Genomic DNA, 26,722 nt, shown 5'->3' with positions numbered 1-26,722 from the left:
TTTAGGTCGCTTTTACCTGTCATTATCTCTTAAACAGTCGAGGAGTGGTCAAGTTTGTAGAGAGCAGCATACTAGAATTAATATTTCCTTCCTGCAAGCACTAAGTGAAGAGTGCGTTCTTTGATTACCTTTAGTTTTATGAATCCATGGCTTTTTGAAAAGATGAGTCCCCTACTAACTCTGAATTACAACCTTTTGAAATATCCCCTAGAGGGAATAATTGAAATAGCAGTGTGAATTATGATTAAATTATCTGTGGTACGTGTTGGCATGGTGAAGATAATCCATCCAAAATATCCAGATGAGAGGAAGACCAAAATGTACATAGATTATCGGGAATAAGGGTACAATTCCCTTGCCAGAAGCAGTTTTACTGACCATCGGTTTGTTTGGTCTTATAGCTTTTGAGAGTAATTTTCCATCTGACAACACCAAGGAGTGAAGCTGCGTTGCTATCATTTTGAACTACGAGTCAAAATGTCAGAGGACTGTTTCCGTGAAATCCATATTCTTCAAAAATTATCTTAAGGGTGTGTACGCTAAGTTCAAGTCTCTTCAAGAATAGACACTTCATCTAAGGAACGAAGTTACGATCAAGAAAATAAAACCTAAGGTGCACATTAGCGACTAAAACTCTGCTCAGATGAATAAAACTGTAACTCACTTTCTCCTCCCGCATCTTCTACCATCAAGAAAGATAACAAGACTAGGAAGAAATAAAATTTGTTCAAAAACGCCATGTTGAAAACCAATTCGAGCAATTCCGTTCGGACATAGCTGGTGACTTCTGAAAAGCTTCAGAGGTTTCTTTTAGCTGCTTTTGATATTACGAAAGTACGGGGACATGCATTTTTTATGCCATTTTAATTTGTTCCTTGTGAGGTTTATGATTGGCTCAGAATTTGAGTGTTATAGATTAAAGCGGCATTCGGTCTGATCCAGGTGAAAAGAACCCCAAGGAGCCCAACTGATTGGAAAACACACCAAACATCTCGTTTGCAGGATTATTATGAAAGAGAAAAGTACTGTCGAGTTTAAAGGTTGACCAGGCATAGCAACGAATTAAGTAAAAGGATACATCATTTGTTAATCTTTGTGGTACATGCAAAAGACAAAATAACTCGTCTCTATCAGTCAATTCGTCATTCGCCAAAATTCGTTTTATTTACTTTTTTTTTGCAGCTAAAAAGTTAACCCCACTGAGACCCTCAATGGGGTTAACTAAATTGTGAAAAAACAAAATTCAGAGAATCTAAGGTGAGCGCTTTCAATTGTCTTAAATTTCCTAGTTTTCTAACTTCAAGATATGTTTAAAGTCTTAAAGCTGGCACATTGGGGAGACTTGAAAAATATATTTCATGCAGTCATAAATTATTCAATTAAGCAATCGTAAGAATTGAACAGCCCTGTAAATATTATGTAAATTTCGGCTAATAATGATCAGGTCCCAAAACCTTAATTCCATATATTCCTGCTTTTATCAGAAGCATGATTGTATTTATAAAATTCATAAAATGTGATTCGAAACGAATGTCTTGTTTTTATTATTACATACGTTAAAAAAGTTCAAGGTCACTGTAGAAGTTGCGTATGTGTGTAGGAATTCAAGCAGAGCGCTTAAAATCTTGAAATAGAAAATACCCATTTCATGGAAATAGGTGCAGACTACTACTGATCAAGAAAATTGGTCAAAAACAGACAAGTTTTCAAAGATGACATCTATTTGCAACATAGTATTGCTTTTAAGTTTTCACGGCAATAAGTTGGCCTTGAAGTTCTTTGTAAGTTTTGCGAAACTGTAATACTGGAAAATAAAGGAGATATTTCATTTTTAAAATGGAATATGTAATGTTGATGTCGATGCGCACAAAACAAACAAATATCAAGAATGCTAATGCTATTCAAGAGAGGAAAATAGATGAGAAAATAAGTTGTCAGAGTAATCATATCTTTCACTTAGCTATCCATCGTCTGCCCCACGACTCTGTCTTACAAATATAATGTATACCACAAAAAATACCATTAAATAAAGTAAGAGAGTAAATAAGCATACAGTACAACCCCATTGACTCGAACCCCGCTAAATTGAACAAAATCTGACTTCCCTTTGATTTTACTCCATTTTTTCAGTCATTTGCTTTCAGTCAACTCGAACTCGGTTCAATCGAACTCCCTGTGAAAAAAGGCTTATTTTAATTTCTCTTGCCTCTCTTGGCTCTATCGATAAACGCCAGTATTAGAACATAGCCGATTGACACCTTCAAATCTTTACACGCGATTGACACAAACGTGATACCATACATGAGCACGTAACACATTTAACTTACCTTCCCAAAATTGATATTGTTATAGGAAAAAACCTCTTATGATACAAACTAAATGCACAAAAACGACTGTCAATTGTGCAAAAATAGCAAAAACATCATTCTAGTCTAATCCTTAAAATAATTAAAATTCAGTGTTTCAATCACTATTCCTGAAATACTTTATTTTGCTAACAAGGTCTTGTAAGGAATCATTATGACACCGTAAGTTGTTTTGTATTTTATAGAAAGAGTAAATGAGCGGCAAGATCTCTGACAACGAATTTGCTTTTTTTTCCCTTTTTTCAACAATGGTTTACCCAGATAGTAAGAGTTCTCGTCGGTTTCTTTCTCTTTCTTCGACCAATTGACGGACAGAGACTGGATGGTTGTGTTTCGTTCGTAATTGAACAGGACTCTCTTCTCTGACAAATCTGATCCAAAAAGCTGTCAGGAAAGCCTGACAGCATCCCGTCCAGGAGGGGATATAATATTGTCGCTGGGCAACCATTTTTTCACTCGGCTATTCATAATTGCCCACAATTGTCCCTTACATTTATGCAATTGATGTTACGATATAACTACCGAGAAAAATCTTTACACGAGAAGAGTGTTCTTTCGAGCAGGTGCTACAAACTGAACATTGTTGAAATGAAGACCCTGGCTTCTCTCCTGACGGCTTTCTCTTTTCCCTTATGTGACGGTAAGTCAGTTAGAAAGTATACCTTGGATGGCAAGGAGCAGGTTAGGATGTTTTTTATTTAACTCTTCCTTATACCACATCATAAAAATCAGGTATTGCGAAAAGCTGAAAAATTCACAATCTTAATCTCGTATTTTCACGAGTTATGAAAACTAAAAAGCTTACCTCCCGTCCCTCTCATCACTGCGGGAGACCGCAACTCTTTCAAAATCTGCCCCCAGTTTCTGAAACAAATGGTATCACAAACAAGAACACTATGTAATCATGATCAAAAAGGAATCATTCATGGACATTTGTCACATTTCGCAACACGTTGAGAAATAAGAGTCCTCATCAAACGGACATAAAGAGAAAGTCGCAAGAGAGCCAGAGCCAATGAAATCGAAGTTAAGTGTTCTTTTTCCTTAACCCAAACCCTTTGCCCACTTTTCCTTCTGTTTTTACCGATGAATTTTGGATTTCGTTCAATTTACGTTCCAGGGACTTAAATGTTAAATTTCATTGAGCGGCGGCATGAGCCCATCGACATGCGCTTCAATGAGGTGTGAAAACTATGAATTTCTTTGGAGGCTAAAACTCAAGGTGAATTTTACGCGAGTTACCTCTACTTAAATGAATTGGTAGAATATGTTGATTTGTTGGTTTTTCAAGAAAATTGGCCAGATAACAAAAGCGTGGGAGGCTTTGACAAAATTTGAAATATTTTCTTTGTAACGTCCCAGCGCGTGTGACAACAACCGAAATATTTTCTATTGTTCCACTTTAAAATTTATTTTCTCAGGCACCTTTAGGAATATCTGTAAAAAGCAGCGCGCGCAGGACGACCTTATTTGGCACCTTATTTTTGGAAAACAACCTTAGATAATCAAGTTTTGGTCTCGAAATATTTCTTGGTCGTTTTGCCTAGTTATCGGGTAAAACACATTTACCTCAGTGGTAAACCCGACACAATTTTAATTAAACCCTTTTTCAGTGCACGAATTTTGTCTGCATGGTATATTATGTAAGATTCGGTTCACCCCTTTAGCTGTGCGCATATGGGTGCACTTACAAAGTTTGCAGAGCACTCAAGAAGCTAGAGTTGCTCTCGACTGCACTTGGAGCAACTCTTGCGCTTCTCTCGTGCTCTCCAAGCTTCCCATGTCCATCCATAACTTGAAATACCCTTGCTAAGCATAAACCAATTCTTTATAGGCAATTGAGGAGGACTGAAAATAGGCAAACATGCAGTACCATACGGGTTTCTTTAATTAATCTATGTACAATCAAGTTGTATTTGACAAATTTTCTTATCCAGTTCTGCTGAAGGACAACCTTATCTCTTTTTTTTCAGTTGTAAGTCAAGGAGAGTAACAACATTGAGAGAAGAATGGATTCTATGTTTTTGGTTTTGGTGTTTGTTATCATAACAAGAAATATTTACAGCTGTTAATCCGTAGTCACAGTCAATATCCGCACTTATCACGATGAAGAAAGATAATTTAATTAATTTTCGTCAAAGATAATTTATAATAACGGTTTTGTGATATTGACCGATCCAAAGGCCTTGACCGGCTCTCGTTCACCATCACTTAAATGTACAGACCATACGCCGCAACATATTCCAATCCGTTCCAATCCGTTGTCGCCATCTTTCCGATTGACCAAGGCCTCGCTGTATCAGAGTTGGTATTCTTGGTTGGCCCTTACCGCCAGATGAAAGTTCCAGGTTCAGCTGCGGCTGGGTCACTGTGTTGCTTTCCTCTCACAAAATATATTCTCTCAGTGCCCGTCTCCACTCAAGAGTGTATCAGAATACTGAGAAAATGTCAGTAAACCAAAAAAACTGAAGGGTAACCTGGCCATGTACGGACATCCTAGTTTCCACCGAGTATCATCACTCCCAGCCTATTAATGCCTCTGAAACCGGGCTACCCTCCAGCACACTTACGATGAGCCATTAGCTGCAGCTAGCATTTTAAACTTACAGGGAAATGTGACTCTTACCGCATAGGATAAGGGTTCTTGGGTTTCAGGGGTTGAATCTTTAGAACGTCTTAAAATGAAACAATGTTTAGAGCTACAGAAAGACTGGTTGGTGAAAAGATAACTTTCTCTGTATGATAGGTGTAGCCGAAATTCTTCTCTTTGTGTTAATAAATTGAAAAGCATTAACTTTGGAGGCTGGATTTATGTTCGGAGCGTAACTGAAAACGACCTTTACATATGGAAAACGAATGTGCACATCGCAGAAAAAAAAAACCGTCACGAAAGTATAATAATGAACAAACGAACGACGATAATAGGTGTTTCGTGACGTCTGTTTGTTACAGTAGCACAGTGCTTAACGTGAGTTCTGTATGTATTATTTGGTGGTGTGGATCAGGCCAAAGAGTAAAGAGTATATATCAAGTTTCAAAGCTGGCCTTGGATGTGGCAGACTAAATTGATTCACAATACTCAGAATTACTCAGACAGCAATAAATACTGAGCAAAAAAAAACTAAGATCCAACTAAGAGCAAAGCTAAAACAGTTGTAGCCTTGGAAACTGATTTGATGAATAATGACATCAATGTGTGTGTTGTTGTAATAGAAACATCTCAAACCAGAAAAAGCAGAGATTGTCGTCAATATTCCTAGTTTATACAATCTCTGAGAAGAATAGGATCTAGTCGTTGTTATAGGAACAAAGGCGGCGTGGCTGTTCAAGAGGAGGAGTTTAGTAAAATTGAAAATGAATTTCACTGTAATTTATCGGTTCTTTAAATTGACGAAACCTTTCCCGATTTAACAGCCTTAAAACATGATTGAGAACTAAGGAAGTTGAATCGCTCGTCGTCCCTTGTAAATTTTTGCTGGTTAGTACAGTTTTGCTCGAGCCTTTTTCAGCGACTCACAAAACCTTTTTCCTTCTGTTTAGACTTCATACTTTGCTCGTAGCTTCGTCGGCTAAAAATTAAAATTTGCCTACGTTTCCCCTATTCTCTTTGCCTGCTTCCTAGTTTTGGGAAAATATTCTTCCATTAATTACTATTGAAATGAACAAATCAACTGAATCTTGTGATTCCTCAGTGTTGCACTGGGAATCCTGTACTGCGCATAAAAATCGCGTAATCGGGCGAATAAGCGCGCTTGTATTCCGAGAACACGGTGTTGCTTTTCAATAAATGGACAAAGCAAAGAGTTACGGTGACCTCTATTTTTCATTGCATAATTTTGGTGTACAAATTTTATCCCCTTTACATTGGATGAATGAAAAAAATCATCGAAGGCAAAAAAAGATATAGCCAGAAGCGTGCACAAAGCCCGTTATTTGATGATGAAAATTATGACCTGGAAAACAACGAGTCGAGGAACGCTTTGACTAGACGTCTTAAAATTACGTGATTTTTTCACAAATTATAAATCAAATTCTTCACTACGCTCGAGACTTTGTACCTTTACTTTAAAAACTATTGTTTCCAGCCATCGAAAAATGTGCCGTGAAATGAGGCGCGTGAAAATGCACTAGTAGCAGAAGTGGGGTAAGTTTGGCCCGTCATTTCTCTCAAACAAGCAAGGTGACCTATCTTTTTGGTTATATTTTTCGAAACAGACATTGGCAAGGAATATTTAGGGAAAGACTGAAAAAATTGTCGGATAACTTTTTTTTTCTGAGGAATCACCTTAATAGGTCCCATTGGGAAAATCTTAACCGCGGTCAACATCGATTTTGACCAATCAAATAATTCTGTTTGATTACTTTCAATCCTTTCGCGACACAGCCTCATAATGATTCTATTTTAAGAACAATTAGACATCATCAAGAAAAAATAATGGGACGATGGTTTTCTCCCCTGGAGGACAGAAGATGCACATCAAGTCTACAAATATGATACAAAAAAAATCAAAAATGAAATCTATATTTTAAACATTGAGTGCGATAGTTGTCGTTAGAGAGTTGTTGGTCGCTATTTACTATAGATCTGAAGCTGATCAACGAAAATGTTCAGCATTTTGTCCTGTTGCTTTCAAGTGGGATCAAGGATTTTCATTTTGTACCATTGGTCAAAAATATTAAGGCAAGGGTAACTACTTTATCAAAATAAACAAATCAGTCGACTAAGAAGGAACGTACAAATTAAACAAACAAACAAACAGACGAAAGCAAACTAACATTTCTCAAAGTCATAACGAGCCAATTACCTGTGCAGCTCCGTCCATCTCCGTTAAATCCAAATAAACAGGTGCACACAAAGGATCCATTTGTGTTTTGACAAGTAGCGTTCAGGTGACAATCGTGAGTATTTTTTTGGCATTCATCAATATCTAAAAAAATGGGAAAGAAAAGAAAAATTCTACAACGGAAGTGGTTCCACGAGTCGGATAACACGTTCATTTTTAACTTTTATAAGATGAAAAAGCATTAAGTTAGCTATCATTGTGACAAATGAATTGTTAATTTAACTTAAACCAAAACTTCCACTGCAGCGGAATCCCTCTCTAGACACTATTCCAAACTGTAGCCGGATATCAGTCGTCAAAGATCAGCCTCGGTAGCCTTCCTTTGAGATGCGCACTCGACGGCCAAACGAGATATATAAATATGGGTGGTTTAAATACCCTATGAAATATTTTGTTCTCATGAGCACATTCTGTAATTAACCTTTTTCGCAATGTTCTCCTTCGAAGCCAGGAGGGCACAAGCATCGATATCCCTTGATTGTGAAACCGGACTGACAAGTAGCATTATTTTGACACGGTAGGTTTTTACCGCAGGCGTTCTGAAAGGACAAAAATAAAAGAAGAAAGATTGATGTATTGAATGATTGATAGATGAATGAAAGAAGAGAAGTTTTAGTACACGTCGGTTGTTTTTGACGATTCATTGAAAAGCGTCGAGTTGCTGAATTTGAGTTATACTTTATATTTTACCTTTGAGCCACGATAATAAAAAGCGGCATCAGTTATCAGGTCAGTATCATATTCAAGGTGAGTGGCGTTATTCAGTTCACAGATATAAGCGATTCCTCCATCCTTGGGATCTTTTTTAAAGTTAGCACTGACGCAGTTGTCGTTCATGTAGCAGAAAAGCTCACAGTGATCCAAGTCTTTGACGTGTTTGGTTTCGATTTCATGGCTTACCAAACGTTTTTCAGCAAAGAAGAAGTAATCTGGAAACAGCATTGTGCGATCTCGCTCTGAAATAAAGCAATCAAAATATAATTAGAATACAAATTTTCTTATCAGACATAAATTAACTTACGATTCGAGGTTTTAAACTTACAAAATAACACGCTTGGTGAACAAAGAACTGTGATCTCAATCAAACTACGACTACGGGAAAATGGAGAAAAATTAATATTACCTTCATTTGAGGATTTGTGTCTTTCTAAGAACATTAGTATTTAGGACAACGTCTTTCACAAGATAATTGACCCCAGCACACCCTCCTCCCTCCCAAAAGCGTTTAAAAACAAAAATGAAACGAAAACAACAATTGACAGCAGCGCCCATCATTTGTGAAGACAGGATGTTTAGAAAGCATTTTCGTGTCTTTTAGTTCCTCCTGAACGATACTTTAATTTTTAGGGGAGATAAGACAAAAGCCGTTAATAAAAGCTATCCGCAAATTTTTCTTAAGTTCTCTCTCTACTTCTTGATCGATAAGTCATGAAAAAAATCATTTTTCTTCATAAAACTTTTTTCACTTTCTTCATAACACAGGTCCTTGAAAATTCAGAGTTTCTTACTCGAGTTTACATGCATTGGGAAATTCGACTTAAATTAAATTCAAATAAAAAAGCCAAACACTATATTTCTAAAACAAAAAATATCGAAAATACCGACAATTTAACGGTAGTCGTGCCACCTGTTTTTGAGATGAGTGCCTTTAAACTAATCCTTAAACAAGTTTGCGCCAATAACTTTCTCTGAGACTTGCACAATACACGATTTTAGCTTTTGATCGATGAGCTATGATTATGGACGAATATACAATAAGAAAAATGTAACTATCTATTATCATTTGTCAGCACTGCTCTCTTGTAAAAATAACTTCTCTGAGGTGGTTAAGAGCGGTTAAAATGTGCTTTCGCACGATGCAGAAGGATCAAATTCCCGCCTTATACAACACAGGGAAATTGAACATAACATAGTGTCATGCTTAAATATTATTGAGAGAGGAGAGATGGGAACGTAACAATTTTAAATGAAGTAATTTGTAGAGAATGATGTTTTTCCATCTTGTCACGAGCGTGGGACAGAGAGAAAATTCTGAGTCCGCATGAGGAATCGAACCTCAGACCTTCGGATTCCGCGCTCCGATGCTCTACCACTGAGCCACAGAGACTCCACGGTAAGCGAGTCTGTTACGAAGTTCATATCACACGCGTCCTGCATACTGCTAGGATCAGCAATATCGATAGCATAATGTTTGTAGATAATAATAAGAGAGATGATAAGTTTTGAGCTCAATAAAGAAATCTTGTCACAAGCGTGGGACAAAGAAAGAATTTTTTCTTTGTCCCACGCTCGTGAAAAAACGAAAAAAATATCATTCTCTATTTCTTTGCCGAGCTCAAAACTTACCATCTCTCTTATTACTATCTACAAGTAATTTGTGTTTGCCGAAGTTTTTGTTCGTTTTGCATCCAATATCCAATTTTCTGAATAAAAGCCGATAAAACATTTTTGTTAAACAACCTGTAATTTTTCAAAAATTATTTTTTTTGGTTTTTGACTTACAGTAGTCTATGCTAATTGTCGTAAAATGTTTTTGTATCAGCAAAAGAAAATAAAGGAGATATATAAATAAGGTTGTGTTCATAAGTGAATCAAAGGATAAAGAATGATTCGCCGTCTGCGACTCACCTTTTCCAAAAGTCAAGTTAGTCAATAATGCATTCCAGGCTACGAACATGAAAAATGAAACAAATTCCATGCCTTCTTCAAAGTAACGGTTTTCTGTTTCTACCCCGCGCGTATGGCACAAGTTTAAAGTTGATCACCAGCTCCCAGCAGTGGATTAAGGTTTCAAAATCGACCTGTTTTTATGAACGAAACCGGATTATGAAAATAAATTTTAAAAAAAAGCTTGTAGCTGTCAGTTCTATGTGGAAATTAATGCAAATGACGCAAATGAATGTTATCCGCTTCGCTCGATGGAGAGAATTGGGTCTCTTAGGAATATCTTTATATTTTAACATACATATTAGACAGTGAAATTAGTCCCCAGAACAACATTGTTCGATTAATTTCTTGAGACGGTCTAATTGACGGCGAAAAACTTAAATTTTCGAATTAATCAACTCTTACCTCTAAAGATGCAAAGCTCTTTGATCCCTCACTGCTTTTGAGGTAAAATTGCTTTCCTTTATAACAATGCAGTAGCTATGGTTACCATAGAAACACCTGGTTTCAGGCAAAACGATTATTAATTTTAGTGGAGAACTTCCTTGTTTCCTCTACTTTGTCACTGAACCATGGCAAAGATTAAATATTTGTTTTAGGTAAAACTAGGCAATTGTCACCACAATCTCAAATTTTGCAATAAGCGTAATTTTCAGCTGGTAGCGTTGACAAATTATCATTATGAAACATCATATTCGGTCTAAAGTAGCCTTTAAACTTTGTTTAAGAAGATTTCTTTCAAGTTCTCAAATAATCCAGTGTTTATCTAAGAAAACTCCACCTTGTGTTAATAAAGGATCGCTAATGAAAAAGTAATAAGAAAAGAATGTCTTCGACAAGGAAATATTGCTAGCCTCAAGAAAAGAGCTACAATACAAATTCAAGTTGACCGTGAGGACAAACAGAATAAACAAAATGCGATGTAAATTTACACTGATATGCAAAATACTTAAACTTTACTGCTAAATTATTGCTTGACAGTTTTTAATGAGTCGTCGACAACGTAGTTCAAATAAATTACTAGTGCAGCCAATATGACAATTTTTTTTCGTCTTACACGGTTTCTTGAAATGTGCTTGCGTTCTTTTAATATTACTCGTAGTTTATTGAATTGTCTTCTGTCTTGTCTCAAGCAAGTTTAAATCAACACGTAATAATGGCTCGATATTATTTCAAAAGTTCCTATTCTTGTAAAATCGTTCGCTTTTCTTCCCAGGGTTTCGTCACCACAAGTTATACAAAAAACACAACGTTTTCCGTCCGTATGATAAAATCATCCCGATAATTTGTGCACGATGAAACATTTAGTCGGCTTCACGCACTCTGTGCGATTTTAAACATAGTGTAGGCGCATTTTTACCGGAATAAACAATACATTTTTTCCCCATTATTTAACATAGTAAATGTTTTGTTCAAGATGGCAGACAAGGCAGATAACAGAAGCCGTTTATGTCTTTCTATACGACACCAAATGCCTTTATTACTAAATTATCTCTAATATTTTTCCAGCTTGCCTAATTCTTCGATGGAAGTTTTTCGAATTTTCAAATGACGCTTAAAATTGTTTTAGTTCTCATTAGGTGTAATATACATCTGCAAAACAGCACAGAAACTCACACTTCAATTTAATTAGAGAAATAAAACGTTGAAAAATTGTGTGATCCACATTTCTAGTTCTCAAGTCTCTATTGTTTGAAATCGTGCTTTTTTTGCAATTATGTAGAGACCAAACTGTTCGAATAAAGTTCAGGTGGACTTATTTTCCAACAAGTACGATGCATCTTTCGTTAAATGTATTTCATTGGCGCCTTGAAACGAAGTAAGTACGTGCATATGTGGAGTATGGAATTAAAAATGAAGAAAATGCAGATGTTAGAAATACAGAATATTGTGGTGAAGCTTGCAAGATTTACTTTGCGAAGCATCGTGTATGTTGTTAAAATTTTCATCCTGAACCTTGCATTTTACTCTTAATAAAGGGAAATTATGATTTGGCTGCTTTTCCCTCAAGTATTCATGAATTAATCAGTTTGGGAAGTCAAACACTGACTGCCATAGCAATACTGCTTCCACTGAAGGAAAACCACTCATTGATAATTCCTCAAGGCCACTCAAAAAAAAAACAAATTCCATTCGTCGTTTTATAATCGAAAAAAAATCCTTGGAACATTTTAGCCATCACGGAAACATAACAGCATTGAGGCTCACAAAATCATGTGGGAACATTAAGCAGTAGGCTTGTAGAACATCAAGGCGGTAAAACATTCAATGAATTTTATTCGTACCATGAATCATGCATTGCCTCTTTTTAATTTTCTACGGTCTTCTTAAGAACAGGAATTGAAGAAACGGTTTATATGGTTTTTTCTCCTTATAACTTTACCTTTACCGTGCTGTTTTGTAAACAAATAATAAAAAAAAAAGGAGAAAAGAAAAAAAAAAAAAAAGAAAAATCATATGTTCCGCGTAACTTAACCAGCCCACTGAGGAGAATACGGGAACATAGAGAAAATTAATACTACCTTCATTTTTGGATTTTTGCCTATGTGAAAATTAACAAATAGAGAAGCCTTGACTGTGCTCTGTTCTGTTATAAAGCACTTAGGAAGCGGCTAGAGCACGAAAGAAGTGTAGGGAGAAACACGAGACGTAGTCGAGTGTTTCTCCTCACTTCTTGAGTGCTCTAGCCGCTTCCTAAGTGCTTCATAACAGAACAGAGCACAGTCAAGGCTTCTCTATTTGTTTTATAATAAAGAATCCGTTAAATTCCCCATGCATTACTTTCAATTTTTAAAACAAACTTTATTTCCAAAGCGAACAACAGTGTCGTCAGCATGCTCTGTACTCTCATAGAGCACGCTACAATAAGCCAATCAGAATCCTTGTTAGAATGCTTCAAATAATCTGATTGGCTGTAGAAGACAAAAGCTGTCAAAAGTGTCAAACCATCAAAGTTCAAAAACCATCAAAGTTCACAATCTAAGCGATAGTTTACAAACTAAAATAGTTCGGCAGGTCGAATTTAACGCTTTTGCCTGAAGTTTTTAATACAGAATCTTGAAGTGAAATGTTTAGTGAACTTCAGCCGAATTATGGCTCATAAAAACACGCGAGTTTTTTCACATGACAAGGTAGAAAACAAACTGTTCAAGGCGAGTGTTTTTTAAATGAACGACAGCCTAATTCACCGGAACATGAAGATCGCTCGGGATGACAGCGCCACAAAACTCGGCTGCAGTGACTGAAATGACTTTCCACTCAACACATCGGAAAGGATATCAGAGCGAGCTTTTATTTTTTCACTCGAAGGGCGGCCGATGTAGTTTCTGAGGCTTGCTTTACTGAGATGACCGGAGATCGCCATGATAAGCGAGCCGCGATGGACTTCAGCATGATCATATTTGCTCAGACACCGTCATAATTAGTATGAATTTTAACAGTTATGCCAGTTTGGTTATATTTTTCATCATTTCTGTTTTGTTCTGTTTTGTTTTTGAACTCTGAACTGTATATACTATACAAGTGTTGGCTGTGTTTGATTTTTATTACCGTACGTTAGCTTGCAATCTAACTGAGCGTGAAAATCTTTAAAACTCGGAATGTCTATTTTGTTTTTCCTTTGAGGATTTTCGTATCTGCTCACGTTTTAATAACGTAAATTACGGCGCCTGGTATGTTTACAAACCTTTCTTTGGTTCTTCTGTTGCTACTTGCCGGCTCGCTTGTTCCGAAATTTCACTTTCAATTATCGGAAAAAAGCTAAAAAGAAATCCCGGAAAAGCTCGAACATAGTACAATTTGGCAGATGGCGTGACAGCTTTAGCTCAGTTCTATGCTCTATACTCTCATAGAGCACGCTCTTTCAACCAATGACAGCGCGCGTTATATCCGAACTTTATTATAATCCTATTTAGGACAATTTTCCATGTCTCAATTCTGCGATCAGAGATTTCCTCATTATTTCAGCTAAGACTTCTATTTCAATGAAGAAGGTTGACACATAAAATGCTTGGGGAAAAGACAAATTCGACTGATGTTCTGATGTCGTTGTTACCGCCTTTATATCTTAAATTCCTAACTTTTTGTATTTTGTTTGTGCAAAAACGTAAAAAAAAAAAAGTGAAACCAGGACAAAAATTGGCATCATCGAGCATCACTTGTCTTTCGTGAAGACACAAGGTCTGTAGAGAGCATTTTCGTGTGTTTTGTTTCTCCTGAACGATATTATTGTGGGGGAGATAGAACAAAAGCCATCATTGTATCTATTTCATGATCGATAAGTCATGAAAAAAGAATTAATTTTTCTTAATAAACCTTTTTTCTTTTTCTTCATTATACAGGTCCTTGAAAATTCAGATTTTTCCTACTTGAGTTTACACGATCGCCTTTGGTTATTTCGACCGACTATCATAGAAAGAGGAAATTTATGCTAATTTCCATTGAGACAAGCCATGTTTGTCTGGTATCACGCAGCAGATTCATATACGGGTTCAAGATGTTTTTATCAGTCAATTCAGTATACATTGGAAAATTCTCCTTTTTTCCAGGAAATGGTAAATCTAAATTAAAAATGTCAAACACTATGTTTCCCAAACCAGAAATATCGAAATAATCGGCAATTTAACGGCCGACACATGTCACTAACAATGTAAAAATTTCGATTAATTTTCTTAGAAGGTCTAATTGACGGCGAAAAACCCTAAGAAAAGCAGATACTTATACGTTAAGTTGTACGTTGGACTTTCTAATCCAAAAACTCTCAAAATTTGGAATATCAAGCATATTTTCAGCCTATTTATTCAGCATATTTTTCGTGCATTCCTACAAAAAGATAAACACCTTGCAAAATTTATCGTGTTTTGACATTTGACGTTTAGCAACTTTGGTAATAATAAATAATTTATTCAACAGAAAAGTCATGTTCCCGTTTTAAGTCCACTTTAATTTGTCAGCTTTTGGAGTTAAATGCGCCGACGTGTTATTCTCATCAAACATCGCTCCTAAAATCGTCTGAAAATGTTGATAATCAATCCTATTATATCGTTGGGTGTTCTTTGACTGCACATCGAAAAACGAATGTATCAGCATCAAAAATATATATTCAGTAATTTTGGTTCCAAATTTGAAGTGACAACGACTCGACCTCGACAAATACTGCAAAAGAAATGCGATATTCTTATTGGGCGAGAAAAAAAAACAGGTTGGCTAATTAACATTTACAAGCTGCTGATTATCCTCTTTTTTATGCAATAGAAATCCCGATGATTGTTTAAACCCTTTATTTATCTACAAAGTTCCGTAACCAAAAGGGCAAGGAAGACTCAAACATAATGCTTCCAAACTATATCCGATGAATAATCGTTTCTAAGTTGTTATTAAACACATTCAGCATTTTGGACTTTGGCGACCTTGGGGAAACTTTTGAGGAAAACAGAGCAACATATTGTGTGCCATAGCTTTCGTGTTGCATAGAAATAATCATGTAAAGGTTCAGTTAGTCTGCTCAATCTGCTTTCGTTGAAAAAGACCTTTAGTTAGTCTGCCTTTGAAATTGCACAATACCCTTATTTGACAGTGAAGCCAACCTTTTCATTGTGGTATGCAGAATTAAAGGAGCCGCGGGTAGACATCCTTTTCGTAAAGAATGTGAATTTTCCAGGGGTAGTATTACTCAAATCATCTGTGTTTTCGATTTGATCAACTCTTACCTCTCAAGTTGTAAAGCTCTTTGGTCCCTCACTGCTTTTGAGGTAAAAGTGCTTTCTTTAGCTATGGTTGCAATAGAAACACACGGTTTGAAGCCAAAACGATTATTTATTCTAGATAAGAACTTCCATGTCCCCTCTACAATGTCACTGAACCATGGCAAAGTTCAAATATTTGTTTTAGGAAAAACGACGCAAATGTTATTACGATATCAAATTCTGAAATAAGCGTAATTTTCAGCTGATAACATTGACAAATTATCATTATGAAACGTCATATTCGGTCTAAAGTAGCTTTTAAACGTTGTTTAAGAAGATTCCTTATGGTTCTTAAATAATTCAGTGTTTTTTTAGGAAACTCCGCTTTGTGCTAATAAAGGATTGTTAATGAAAATCTTATATGAGAAGATTGTCTCTGACAAGGAAATATTGCAAGCCTCAAGAAACGTCAAGCCTCCCATTGCCAAAGCTACACACAAAGCTCTAAACATACTTATTTTTGTATCAATCAAAAGGGTTTCACTTATGTATGTAACTTCCTGAAGATAAATAGAGGCTGAGTAAATTTTTACAGGCAGGGAAAACTGCATTTTTTTCTTTTTGCCGTAAGAAATGTGGCACTTGTTTGTGGTTTTGAAAGTTAGTTCTCTGATTAAGAAAGGACTTCCATCAACCTGTCGCGTAATTTTAATTTGAAAACTTGCTCTGGCCTCGAGGAAGTCTTCCAGCAAAAACTGACGATTCATGTGGGAATTTATCTATCAAAGTTTAGACAGCTCCATCTTGCGCGAAAGCCACAATAACCATAATTCACGGACGTCAAGCGCACGCAATACAAACGATTTGCTTGAACCTCAAGGGCTTCAGAGCTACAATAAAAATTCTAGTTGACAGTAAGGACAAAATAATTAAACAAAATGCGATGTAAATTTACGCTGATATGCCAAATACTTAAAATTTTTTTGCTAAATATTTTTTAGCTCGACAGTTTTCATTGAGTCGTCGACAGTGTAGTTCAAATAAATTAATGGCGCTGTAAACATGACTTTTGTTTTTCGTCATACACACTGTCTTGAAATTTGCTTACGTCCTTTTCATATTACTGATAGTTTATTGAATTGCCCACTGTCTTGTCTCAAGAAATGTTAAATCAACTCGTAATAATGATTCGAAATTATTTCAAAAGTTCCTATTCTTGTAAAATCGTTCGATCTTCCTCCCAGGGCTTCGTCACTACAAGTTAGACAAGAAGCACAACGTTTTCCGTCCGTATGATAAAATCATCTCGACAATTTGTGCACGATGAAACATTCAGCCAGCTTCACGCACTCTGTATGAGTTTTAAAACATATTTTAGGCGCACTTTTATCAGAATAAACAATTCATTTCTCCCCCATTATTTAACATAGTAAATGTTTTGTTCAAGATGACAGACAAGACAGATACCAGAAGCTGTTTATTTCTTTCTATGAGACACCAAAAGATTTCATTAATAAATTACCTCTTATTTTTTCAGCTTGCCTAATTCTTCGGTGGAAGTTGCTCGAATTTTCAAGGTACACTTAAAATTGTTTAAGTTCTCATTAGGTGTGATATACCAGTGAAAAATAGCTCAATAATCTCGAACTTCAGTATTATTAAAAAAATAAAACGTCGGAAAAATTGTGATTCACATTTCTAGTCATCAAGTCTCTTTTGTTTAACTTTGCAATTGTGTTAGTCTCGATGCGCGGTGGTTTAATTTCTGAAATTGAAAACTGTCAAACAATTTTTAGAACTTATACACGGACGAGCTTTTTTCAACAGTCGTTACATGTTTGTTTTGTTTCTGAGGCGAAGAACTGTACTTAAAAACTCAAGAAAACGTTCTAGTAAAGAATAGTGAAATCTTTTCAAAGACAGTTTTCAAGACATGGGGTTTGCCTAAGCTAAGAGGCTTGCATTTTTCGGGGAACTTATTCAGCGTCGTTCTTAAGGCCCTGTTTACTATTCGAGTTGTTATCAGATAGTTGTCTTTTAACTGTCGACTGGTCTCATTCGCATTTTCAACGACATAGAGAATACTTTACTTAGGAAGGCGATAAATTAAATAGTAACTTTGTATCTTACACTTAACGAACCTTGGCTGGTTTTTACTTAAGCATTTATGAAATAATCAGTTCGGGAAGTTAAACGCTGACTACCATAGCAATACTGCTTCCTTTGAAGGAAAACGACTCATTGATAACAACTCAAGGCCACTCAGAAACTGGCATTATATTCATCGTTTTATAATCGTTAGCAGAATCCTTAGAACCTTTTTAGTCATCACGGAAACATTACAGCATTTAGGCTCATAAAATCATATAGAAAGGCTTGTAGAACATTAGACGTCCAATAAATTTTATTCGTACCTTGAATTATGCATTGCCTCTATTTCATTTTCTATGGTCTTCTTAAGGACAGGACTCTATGAGGAAACGGTTGCCAGATCCTTTTTTCCCTAACAACTCTACTTTTGGTGTGCTATCATGTAAAAGAAAAGAAAAAAGCGCGCGTGCTTCATATTCCTATTGTGCACACTCATGACGTCAGCAAACAAATCCCTCGAGGGAAAAAAATTTTTCATCAGGTTGAAAATGTTCTAGAGGCGTAGCCTCGAGCAACTCTTACGCATCTTTCGTGCTCTCCAAACTTTCCGCGTGCTTCGTATCTCGATGAACGCACGCTGACGTCTGAACCAATTGTTAAATTTTAAATTCCTAACTTTTTGTATAATATTGCCCCACATAAATATCTCCAGCCCTCTCCCTCCCAAAAACGGTAAAAAAAGTGAAACAAGTACAAAAATTGGTAGTATCGAGCATCACTTGTCTTCTGTAAAGACACAAGGTTTGTAGACAGCATTTTCGTGTGTTTTGTTACTCCTGAGCAGTATTATCTTAGGGGAGACGGAACGAAAGCCGTTAATAAGCTATCTGCAAATTTTTCTCAAGTTCCTTTTCTACTTCATGATCGATAAGTCATGAAAAAAAAAAAGCTTTTCTTAATAAACCTTTTTTCGCTTTCTTCATTATACAGGTCCTTGAAAATTCAGATTTTTCCTACTTGAGTTTACACGATCGCCTTTGGCTATTTAGACCGATTATCATAGAAAGAGGAAATTTATGCTAATTTCCATTAGACAGGACATCGTTGTCTGGCATCACGCAACAGATTCATACATGGGTGATATATGAATAAATTCAGTATACATTGAACAATTCCACTTTTACTAGGAAATAGTAAACTTAGATTAAAAATGTCAAACTCTTTATTTCCCAAACCAGAAATATCGAAATAATCGGCAATTTAACGGTCGACAGATGCCACCTGCTATACTAATCATTGAACACGTTTGTGCTTATAACTTTTTCTTAGACTTGCACAATACGCGATTTTAACTTTTGAGAGATAAGCTATGTTTATGGACGAATATACAACAAAAAACATGTAACTATTCTTTACCATATGTCAGTACTGTTCTCTTGTAAAATTTCGATTAATTTTTTTCGAAGGTCTAATTGACGGCGAAAGATTCTAGGAAAAGCAGATACTTAGACGTTAGGTTGTACGTTAGACTTTTCAATCCAAAAACTCTCAAAATTTGAAAGATCAAGCATATTTTTAGCATATTTATTCAGCATATTTTTCGTTCATTCCTACAAAAAGATGAACACCTTGCAAAATTTATCGTGTTTTTAGTATTTGACGTTTAGCAACTTTGGTAATAATAAAATTTTTTTTCAACAGAAAAGTCTTGTTCCCTTTTTTAAGTTCGCTTTATTTTGTCAGCTTTTGGAGTTAAATACGCCGACGTTTTATCCTCATCAAACTTCGCTCCTAAAATCGTCTGAAAATGTTGATAATCAATCCTATTATATCGTTAAGTGTTCTTTAACTGCACGTCGAAAAACGAATGTTCCAGCATTAAAAATCTCTATTCAGAAATTTTGGTTCCAAATGTGAAGTGACAACGACTCGACCTCGACAAAAACTGCAAAAGAAGTGATATTTTCTTATTGAGCGAGAAAAAGTAAAATCTTAAACAATTTGGCTAATTAACATTTACAAGCTGCTGATTATCCTCTTTTTTATGCAATAGAAATCCCGATGATTGTTTAAACCTTTTATTTATATCTACAAAGTTCAGTAACCAAAAGGGTAAGGAAGACTCAAACATAAAGCTTCCAAACTGTATCCGATGAATAATCGTTTCTAAGTTGTTATTAACACATTCAGCATTTTGGACGGGGTTGAAGCTTTAGCGACCTTTTGGAAATTTTTGAGATAAACATATTGTGTACCAGAGCTTTCGTGTTACAAAGAAATAATCATGTAAAGGGGTTCAGTTAATAAACCTCAAGTATTGATAATCTGCTTAATCTGATTTCGTTGAAGAAGCCCTTGGTTAGTCTGCTTTTAAAACTGCACAATACACTTATTTGAGAGTGAAGCCAACCTTTTTTATTTTGGTATGCAGAATTAAAGGAGCCGCGGGTAGATATCCTTTTCGTCAAGAATATGAATTTTCCAGGGAAAGTATTACTCAAACCATCCATTTGTTTTCGATTTGATCAACTCTTACTTCTCAAGTTGCAAAGCTCTTTGGCCTCTCACTGCTTTTGAGGTAAAAGTCCTTACTTCAGCTACGGTTACAATATAAACATTTGGTTTGAAGCCAAAACGATTATTTATTTCAGTTAAGAACTTCAATGTTCCCTCTACAATGTCACTGAACAATGGCAAAGTTCAAAGGAAAAACGAGGCAAATGTCATTACGATCTCAAATTCTTCAATAAGCATAATTTCCAGCTGATAACGTTGCCAAACTATCGTTATGAAACATCATATTCGTTCTAAAGTAGCTTTTAAACGTTGTTTGGGAAGATTTCCTTCAAGTTCTCAAATGATCCAGTGTTTACATAAGGAAACTCCACCTACGCTAATGAAAATCGAAAAGGAAGAAAATGTCTTTGACAAGGAAATATTGCTAGCCTCAAGAAACGTCGAGCCTTCCATTGCATAAGCTACACACAAAGCTCTAAACATAAAATAACACTCTTATGTTTGTATCAATCAAAAGGGTTAAACTTATGATGTAGGTAACTTCTAAAGATAAGTAGGGGCTGAGTAAAAATTTATACGGGCAGGGAAAACTGCATTTTTTTTCTTCTTGCCTTAAGAAATGTTGCACTTGTTTGTGGTTTTTAAAGTTAGTTCTCTAATTAAGAAAGTACTTTCATCAACCTGTCGCGTAATTTTTTAACTATTGTTGAACGAGGAAAAACTGAGTTTCTTTTAATTGGCACGAAGCAGCAACTCGCCAAAGTTGATATTGGACACATTAAAGTCGACAAAGTAAATATAGCTCCGCACTCTCCTGTTAAAAACGTTGGAGTCTGGTTTGACTCAAACCTGTCTAAGGTTGATCATATCACCAAGACTTGTTCTGCAGCGTTTTACTATCTGTATAACATTAGAAGAATTAGAAAATAATTAACAAAAAAATGCACGGAGACACTTATTCTTGCCTTTATATCTAGCGGCTTGGAATATTGTAACAGCCTCCTATTTGGAGTTCCTGAGTGCCATCTTCACAAATTACAGAGAGTCCAGAATGCAGCTGCACGCCTCATATTTCAGGAGAGCAGATTTTGACATATCACACCTCTGCTCAGGTCACTTCACTGGCTGCCTGTAAAATATAGCATAGTTTTTAAAATTATCTTCATTACTTTTAAATCAGTACATGGTCTTGCCCCAGCCTACAAAAGTGAGCTGATTTCAGTTAGAGACACCGCAAGATATGATTTACGTTCCAATGACGGCTTACTCCTTGCTCCTTGCAGGGGTAAAACACTCACCAAGGTCGGCGATCGATCTTTCATGCGATCGCCCCTAAATTGTGGAACGATCTTCCGGGCTCTATAAGAAACACCCAATCTTTAAACAAGTTTAAGAAAGCCATTAAGACTTTTTTTATTTGCAAAAGCTTTTTAATTCTTTGTATTTAATTTTATATTTTTACTTCTCTTTCATGAAAATTTTTATTATTATTAATTATTACTTTCATTTTAATTTATTATTATTATTATTTTATTTTTTTATTTTTTATCTTTTTTAGTTTTTAGTATATATGTAAGGTTCAATTTTCAACATTTAATTGTAATGCGCAATTTAAAATTCTTATCTCATTGCGCAATATAAGTCTATAAATTATCATTATTATTATTATCATTCTTAATTTTTACTTTGAGAACTTGCTCTGGCCATAAGGAAGTCTTCGTGCAAAAACTGACGATTCGTGTTGGAATTTATCTATCAAAGTTTATGCGACGTTAAGCACAAGCAATACAAACGGTTTGCTCGAACTTCAAGGGCTTCAGAGCTACAATACAAATTCAAGTTGACAATGAGGACATACACATTAAACAAGATGCGATGTAAATTTACGCTGTATGCCAAATACTTAAAAAAAAATGCGATATGGCAAATCCGTAAGTTTTTTGCTAAATATTTTTTAGCTTGACAGTTTTTAATGAGTAGTCGACAGTGTAGTTCATATAAATTAATGACGCTGCAAATATGACCATTTTTTTCGTCATACCATGCACAGTTTCTTAAAACTCATTACTCATACTTAATTGAATTGTTTACTGACATGCCCCAAGCAATGTTAAATAAACAAGTAACAATGGCGCGAAATTATTTCAAAAGTTTCTGTTCTTGTAAAATCGTTCCATCCTCTTCCGACGGCTTTGTCATCAGAAGTTAGAAAAAAAGCACAACCTTTACCGTCCGTGTGATAAAATCATCCCAACAATTTGTGCACGATGAAACATTTAGCGGGCTTCACGCACTCTGTAGGAGTTTTAAAACGTAGTTCAGGCGCATTTTTACTAGAATAAGCAATACATTTTCCCCTATTATTTAACGCAGGAAATGTTTTGTTCAAGAAAATAAAATTTAAGGATAGTGATGTTGTTCCTTTCAAGTGATCTTGTTTCTTTCTAGTAGCTGACGTTGTTTTCTCGCCAAGTGTTTGTGATACCTCCATTTGGAAGCTCGGTAAATTTCATTTTCGTTTTATTTCAACTACACAGAAATAGGAATCAAGGCTGGGTATCAAATCTTATCATGGGGTGAAAGTCAAACTCAAGTTTTTCATGCATTAAGTACAGTCATTTCTTACCTTCCAAGATCCAACGTTCTTTGGAGGCCAACTCTAGAGCTGTTGAGCCAAACTTGTTTTCTTTTATTACCGTCTGGTAGCTATGGTTACGATAGAAACTGTTGGTTTCATGCCATGATGATCATTAATATTATAAATAAACTTCCCTCTTCCTGTTTGGGCTCTTTGCACAAAAAGGTAAATTGGTAAAACGATACGCGGCGATGAATTTGACTTTGTGCAACGGATTGTCAGGAGTAATGCGTCTTGGACTATTAAATGTTATTATTCATTCCTTGAAAGTGTCACGTCAGGTGCAGATGGCATTATAATTATAGATCGTTTTTCAGTAATTCATGTCAAACAAACGCAATGCAGGTGAATTTGAGAGAAGAAACGAGAGACTCAAATAAGGATTCAGGGCAAGTCCAGTGAAATTGGTTGGAGACTCACACAAAAAGAGGAAAATTTAGCACTTCGTACTCCTTAGCTTGATGAATTTTATTAAATCGATTACAGTGTGTATATAGTTAATCTATGTTAATAAGACTAGAAAGACAGACGTTTTCTTTCTGTCATCCATAATTTTCTAAAACGTATTTAGTTTCCTCGTATGATTCTTTATCTTATTCTCTACTATCAGTTTATGAAATAATACAAGTTGAAAGATTTGAGCGGCTACCCATGCACTAGACGTGTTTATAAACATTGTTTGCGTTCGTACAAGTAAGACAATATTGCGTGATACGTTATAGTTAAACAAGCCCACTAAAGACTGGGGCTGCACATTGTGTTAGACCAAGTATACACCAGGGTAGGTGAGATCCGAATATAGAAACATCTTTCCCTGGTGCAAAGCTAGTAGAATCATTGTGTTTTCCCTAAAAATTTGGGTTGAAATTGCCGTGACCAATAGATGCACTTGCAAGGCTTGAAATTTTGAGGACTTTCTTACTTCGACCAATCTATTAATAACGTTTTCATTGTGAGACATACACCCTGGGGTTGTTTACTGCGATTGTAAAGGAACACTTTGCGGCTCTGCGATGATTTGCAACTCCTGCAGTCTTGACCACTCAACACAGGAAGTATGTTCGATCGAGAGTTAATAACTTTATTTGTCTATCATTTACTTTCCAAAAATAAATTTTGAATTTCTTTAACTATCTAATAAAATATCAAAAAATGTAAGGCAGTGTGCTAATTAAACCTTCCTCGATTGACCGACCGGAAACTTTAAAGAAGTTGACAAAATAATGAATAATTTCTCTCTTGAGAATTATAATAAATTTAGAGAAAAAGTTACAAACTTTGCCATTAGCATGTTTTGCAAGAATAGTAGAGTATGTTTGATCTACTTTTCGTTTCATCAAAATGCTCCATTCAAAGCTCCTTTCTTCTTTTATGGAAAATTTTAGTATAGGTAGTTTTCGTTGTGGCAAACAATAGCGTCTTATAAATTCGACTTTCGATTGCAACTAATCAAAATAAATGTTTTTTTCTTGGTATCATGTCCGGTTCTGACAAATTGCTAGTTTCCAGACTTATTTTACTGTTATCTATGAGGTAATTTAGTACTTTGCATCAACTCTGAAAAATGTAACAATACAGATCTTGGGGCAAGTGCCAAACTGTACTCCCTGAGCTCTGAGAGAAAGAGATCTAGAGAGCGTACCCATATTTGCACATTTACCAAAGCGCATTCTGCTACTTGTGCCTTTATCGTTCATTTCTTCTTCGGTTGATAAATCTCCGAATTTGAATTAAGGTCTACCACAAAATCCCTGTCTAAATCCTCTCGACGTATTTTTTTTTTTTTAAATGGTTAGCTTTGATTTCGTTTTAGGCCATAAAAGTTAAAAATTTCTCTCAAATTTTCTTAGCCGAGATTCTTGACTGCAAAACAGAAAAGAAAGTTAATGACTGTGAATATATCAAACTCATGTATGGAAATTGCGGATTGAGAAATGAATACGAAAGAGATCTTCGCAACAGTGAACACTACTTAACAAGTAGTGAAAATAAAGCTTAAAAAATTTGGATTTGAATCCATGAACTTTGCAATACCGGTGCAGTGCTCTACCAACCGAGCTAACATATATACGGGATTTGAACCCATAACCTCTTCAATACCGGCGCAGTGCTCTACCAATTGAGCTAATATGATTTTCATATATTCACTTCACTGGTTTATTACGAACCAACATTATGACAAGCTCCCAATTGGCTTGTTAGCTCAGTGTAGGCCTGAATTTTTTTCATTACTGTTCATTACTGCGCAGGTCGCTTTCATATTCATTTCTTAATCCGCAATTCACTTATATGACTTTCATATATTCATAGTCATTGATTCATCACCTCACGGGTTCATTATAAAGCCAACATAATTACAGCTCCTAGTAGGCTTGCTAGCTCTGTTGGCAGAGCACTACACTGGTGTCGCAAAGGTCATGGGTTCAAATCCTGCACAGGCCTATCAAAAATCGTAGAAACTTAAAGTGTTGTGTAGCTTGTGCTCGTGGGAAAACGGATTAACAGATTCTTTATGTTTTTCTGAAAGGTCCTTACATTTACTTTGATGTTCAGTCACTGCTGAACACTCTTTAAAAAATGGTTCGTGTAAAATTAATGTATATTATTGACTAGGAGCTATACAATGATCGTCAAGCTAGTTTGAATTCGCCAAGCACCTTTACACAATCAACCTCTGTCAGTTTTCTTTGATTAGCCCACCTATGATTTAACCATATTCTGATAGGTTTCTTACGTTTATAAAGAAACAAGCCAATATTCTGCGTCAGTAGCTCGGTCTGTTTTCAACTTTCTTCTTGGAAATGGGAGAAAAAAAATGGGATGAAGGGAATCGTGAATAACATTTCCCCATGCAACTCAGAGTGACATTTGAAGATTTCTTTTTCACGCCGTAATCGTCTTTTTTATTATTCGAAAGAGGGCAGCTTTTTTGTAATAACAGCTCTCCTACTGAGCTCAAATAGAAATTATTCTACCTGAAAAAAAAGCAAAACAAACAAACATTGATTATTTCTTAGCGAGAAACTGCAGTAAACACAGTTTACCCTTGATGCTAAATCTAGCATTACAACAAAATTCACCGATAAGTATCTCGACCATTTAAAAGTGTTATTTACAACGTGTGCTAACTCACATCAGCTTGAAGTACTTGTCTATCTATTTATTCTTGAGTTTAAAGATAAAATATCAAGTTGAAAATATGATTAGATAGTTAACCAAAGTGACGTCTTATTTTAGAATGATCAGACCTCAGTGAATATTATCATAATGAGCTCTATCGTGACACTTCGTGACTGCCATGTTCAAAGTGTTTGCCACTATATCAAATTCTGAATCAAACTAACGTATGAGCGATCCATTTTGATAAATCCTGTTGGTTTGTGGAAAATTGAGAATCGGTGTAAATCTGTTTTAACTATTTGTTTTCTTACTCCGCCTCTGGAAACTGGTTTGAAACTTTTATAATTTTGAAACGGGAAAAAAACGTCAAAGTTTTTAATCTTCTTTATTGAGGTTCTCAAATTTGAGGGCAGTGTGACCCAGTGGCCAGGGCGCGCTAGAATTGTAATCTGTTAGTCCCGGGTTCAAACCCTACCATGTTACTCTCTGGATTTTCGTTTGCTCAATGTTCAACTGCGTGACTGTTCACAGTCGACCTCAGTTATTTTCCCATCTCTTACAAAGTATTACCCTTGTCGGACACTTTGATCGTTGACTGATGCGGAGAACTACATGAATATTGTCCATAATTATTGCGTAAAAACGGAAAACACGAAATAAATAACTTGCTTCCTGTATTGCAGCTACTCATATAGGCAATACAAAATTGTCATTAAAAAACTTACTTAAGCCCACTACAGACTATAACTTAGCTCTCTACGGAAACCAAAGACTCGCCTTTGCCTCCAAATCTCC

The 26,722-nt window shown here is 35.7% G+C and overlaps 1 protein-coding gene across 1 annotated transcript; it reads right to left on the bottom strand.

Annotated features, from left to right (window-relative positions):
• Positions 1 to 6,778: 6,778 nt before the first annotated feature.
• Positions 6,779 to 8,367, bottom strand: LOC149052794 (vitamin K-dependent protein Z-like). Its single transcript, XM_089181749.1, has 4 exons — positions 8,334 to 8,367; positions 7,901 to 8,166; positions 7,632 to 7,749; positions 6,779 to 6,849 (listed from the first exon to the last, which is right to left on the bottom strand). The coding sequence occupies exons 1-4, from the start codon at positions 8,365 to 8,367 to the stop codon at positions 6,779 to 6,781; spliced, it is 489 nt and encodes a 162-aa protein (XP_089037875.1).
• Positions 8,368 to 26,722: the final 18,355 nt, after the last annotated feature.

This window comes from Pocillopora damicornis, chromosome 1, assembly GCF_964200805.1.
Source record: "Pocillopora damicornis chromosome 1, jaPocDami1.2, whole genome shotgun sequence".
Lineage (NCBI taxonomy): Eukaryota > Metazoa > Cnidaria > Anthozoa > Scleractinia > Pocilloporidae > Pocillopora > Pocillopora damicornis.
This window is presented reverse-complemented; position numbering and strand designations above follow the sequence as displayed.

Excerpts from the sequence above, each read along its gene's own strand:
- LOC149052794 (XM_089181749.1), bottom strand. The coding sequence starts at position 8,367 with ATGTTCTTAGAAAGACACAAATCCTCAAATGAAG. Across the intron at positions 8,167-8,333 it reads ACACAAATCCTCAAATGAAG|AGCGAGATCGCACAATGCTG; the intron begins GTAATATTAATT and ends GCTTTATTTCAG. Across the intron at positions 7,750-7,900 it reads TTTATTATCGTGGCTCAAAG|AACGCCTGCGGTAAAAACCT; the intron begins GTAAAATATAAA and ends TTGTCCTTTCAG.